Here is a 2,930-nt window from a genome sequence, read left to right on the forward strand (position 1 = left end):
TAGCCAAAAGAGACATAACACAAAAACTACCATAACATCATCCCCAAAGATAAACATTTTGGAAAACAACTATAAAAAAAAGATTATAGAAGGCTAAATGCGTCTCTACCGTTCTACTTATTAAGGAACAAAGTGTCTTTACCAATTTCAATAATTTGAGTAAAGATAGAAACTACACAAAATTATTGCAAGGAGGAAGGCTTATCAAATATTATCTAGCTTAAAAGTATAATCCTATTTACTAAATTTATGGAAAAATCTCTATGAAAATAAAGCCATAACTATCTAGTTTCTATTTGACTAGAGATTTAATTGATAGGATAGTTTTTTAACAAATTTTTTACTAATATTTTTTAAATATAGAACATTATAAAGACTTCTCATTGAGAATATACTTTAAGATTAAAAAAATATCGATCGAAGTATTTACCATCGTAAATCACAAAATAAAATTCTTACATTAACCATCAATTGATAATGATTAATTTATTTAAATATTTAATTTTCTTTGTAATTAATAATTTTTATCATAAAAAAACTACAAGTATTTCTTTTTTTATTATACAAAATTTTAACTAATTATAAACTCACATATAGTAAATGATCAACAATGACCAACTTTTTACAACAACAATATATGAAAATTAAGCTTGACGAAAATCTAACCTAGTTTTACCCATCAAAATGACATCCCCGTAAACTCTTACTTCATTGATAAGTTTGTGAAAAACCTAATCCAAGGTAACAACAACATCTATTATCTCTAGAGCATACCTATAAATTATAGGCCACATCATAAAAAACAAGGATTATTGATTGAGACATGCATAAAGCTTCACGCACCTCATAAGCAGCATATCATTCCCCAAGTAATAATAAGAATGATCAAGAAGACTAATTGGTAATTAACCGAATTAATAACCCACATAAATATTTACACTATCACCACCCTCTCTCCCTTCTCTATAAGCTTTCTTCCGTGTGCAATCATCCTCTCCTCTGGTTTTCTTCAATCTTAATATTCTCTTTTTTATTTATTTATTTCCTTTCATTTTTTTATTATTGATTTTTTCTTTCACCTATATAAAAATCAAATCAATCGCTTATTAAACAAATTTGTTGATGATAAAGTGAAACGAAGAACAAGAGCGTTTTTTTTCTTAAAATCATCATCATCATAAAAATCGTTTACTTTGTTGATACAAAAAGTTGGTCTTCGACTTTCTCGAATACCGATTAAGAACTACAACTAGGTATTTCACCAGATATATCCATTGAAATTGTTGATGATGTTTTTTTTTAGTCTATTATGTTTGTTCTATCATGTTCTTCACTGATCCTGTTATTTTTACTCTCATTGTGTTTTTTTGTTTGTTTTATTTTTATTATTATGCTTGCTTTGTTATTTTTGTTTTTGTTTTTGTGATTTTTATCTTTTTAACCGTGTATTGTGATGCACTCATATTATTAAAGTCAATGATATTGATGGAACATGTTGTGTTTGATTTGTTTAGTCTAAGATTGATGTCTAGGTTTGTTTACTTTTATATTGATTTAGTGTTTTGTTTGTTCCTAATGTGATTTACTTGTGTTGGGGGGAATGAGGTAGTGGTTTGTAATGTTATGAGAATGAATCATCAACATTCAACATCCTTTGCAGTACTATCACTAAGTGTTAAGGATTTTAATTTTTAATGGCTAATTAACTTGGGTGGTGTTGAAAATTTATGAAAAACTGGTTACTTGTTGCTGTTTATATCTGATGGAAGCTTTGAATAGTGGAAGAGTTCTGTTGTTCTAGATTGGAGTTATGAATTTTCCTTTTTCTTTTCTTTCATAAAGAATGGAAATAATAACGACTTTTCGGCTTGGAATTCTGACTTATTTGGCTTATAAGATTAGGAATTATATTAATGAATGTAAATTAACGAGATTTTGAACTGCTTAGGGTTCGATTTCCATTTGGGGAGTAGAAGCAATTAATGGGAAGTCGAGGTCAAAAGCGTCCAGAAATGGTAGATGAACTGCCTGCTGATAAAAGGGCGTGCAGTTCGTTCGATTTTAGACCAAGTTCTTCGACCGCCTCGGTTCAAACCCATATAAATTCAACAACTTCGGCAGTGGAGCCCCATGAGAATGACATGGATACTTCCTCGTCTGCTTCGGCTTCAAGCCGATCGGAGGGTGAGCCAGAGAAGGATTCAGCTTATGGATCATGTGATTCAGATGACATGGAGCACTATCATAGCAGTCTCCATGAATATCATAGACGGAGATTATCGAGTGATCATGGGAAATTTAAAAACATTATATCAAGCTTGAGTGGACAGACTGAACCTTCTGGTCAGTTGGCTGTTCTTACTGAACTCTGTGAAGTGTTGTCATTCTGTACAGAGGGTTCACTCTCCAGCATGACTTCAGACTTGTTATCACCAATGCTTGTAAAGCTGGCAAAGCATGAGAGTAACCCGGATATAATGTTGTTTTCTATAAGGGCTATCACTTACATATGTGATCTGTATCCTCGATCAGCTGGTTTTCTTGTTCGTCATGATGCTGTTTCTGCTTTATGTCAAAGATTACTGACTATTGAGTATCAAGACGTAGCTGAACAGGTAATTGGTACTTGTTTGTTGGTTTGTAAGATATGTTTTTCTTTTCGTTCATTATTATTGATAGAAGGAAAGGAATATAAGTTATTAATATTGTATTTATAGTGTCTTCAAGCATTGGAGAAAATATCGCGAGAGCAACCACTTGCTTGCTTACAGGCCGGGGCAATTATGGCCGTTCTAAATTATATAGATTTCTTCTCTACAAGCATACAGGTAACTCTATAATACATCAAGGCATCGTCTCCATGAGTAATGGAAGTTTATTTTTCGCCCATCCTTAGTGAAGAATAATTTTCTCGTTTTAATGATCACTCT

At 31.6% G+C, this 2,930-nt stretch overlaps 1 protein-coding gene across 3 annotated transcripts in view; it reads left to right on the forward strand.

Annotated features, from left to right (window-relative positions):
• The first annotated feature begins 849 nt into the window (after positions 1-849).
• Positions 850-2,930, forward strand: part of LOC101488306 (E3 ubiquitin-protein ligase UPL4) — a 10,372-nt gene continuing 8,291 nt past the window's right edge. The window contains exons 1-3 of one of the 3 annotated variants that reach the window (XM_004497403.4): positions 850-1,002; positions 1,949-2,615; positions 2,718-2,828. In XM_004497403.4, coding sequence (XP_004497460.1) covers positions 1,983-2,615; positions 2,718-2,828 — 744 coding nt within the window. In that variant the 5' untranslated portion in view covers positions 850-1,002; positions 1,949-1,982. The other 2 variants (XM_027334049.2, XM_004497402.4) reach the window with 2 other exon arrangements.

Source organism: Cicer arietinum, chromosome 4 (genome assembly GCF_000331145.2).
Source record: "Cicer arietinum cultivar CDC Frontier isolate Library 1 chromosome 4, Cicar.CDCFrontier_v2.0, whole genome shotgun sequence".
Taxonomy (NCBI): Eukaryota; Viridiplantae; Streptophyta; class Magnoliopsida; order Fabales; family Fabaceae; genus Cicer; species Cicer arietinum.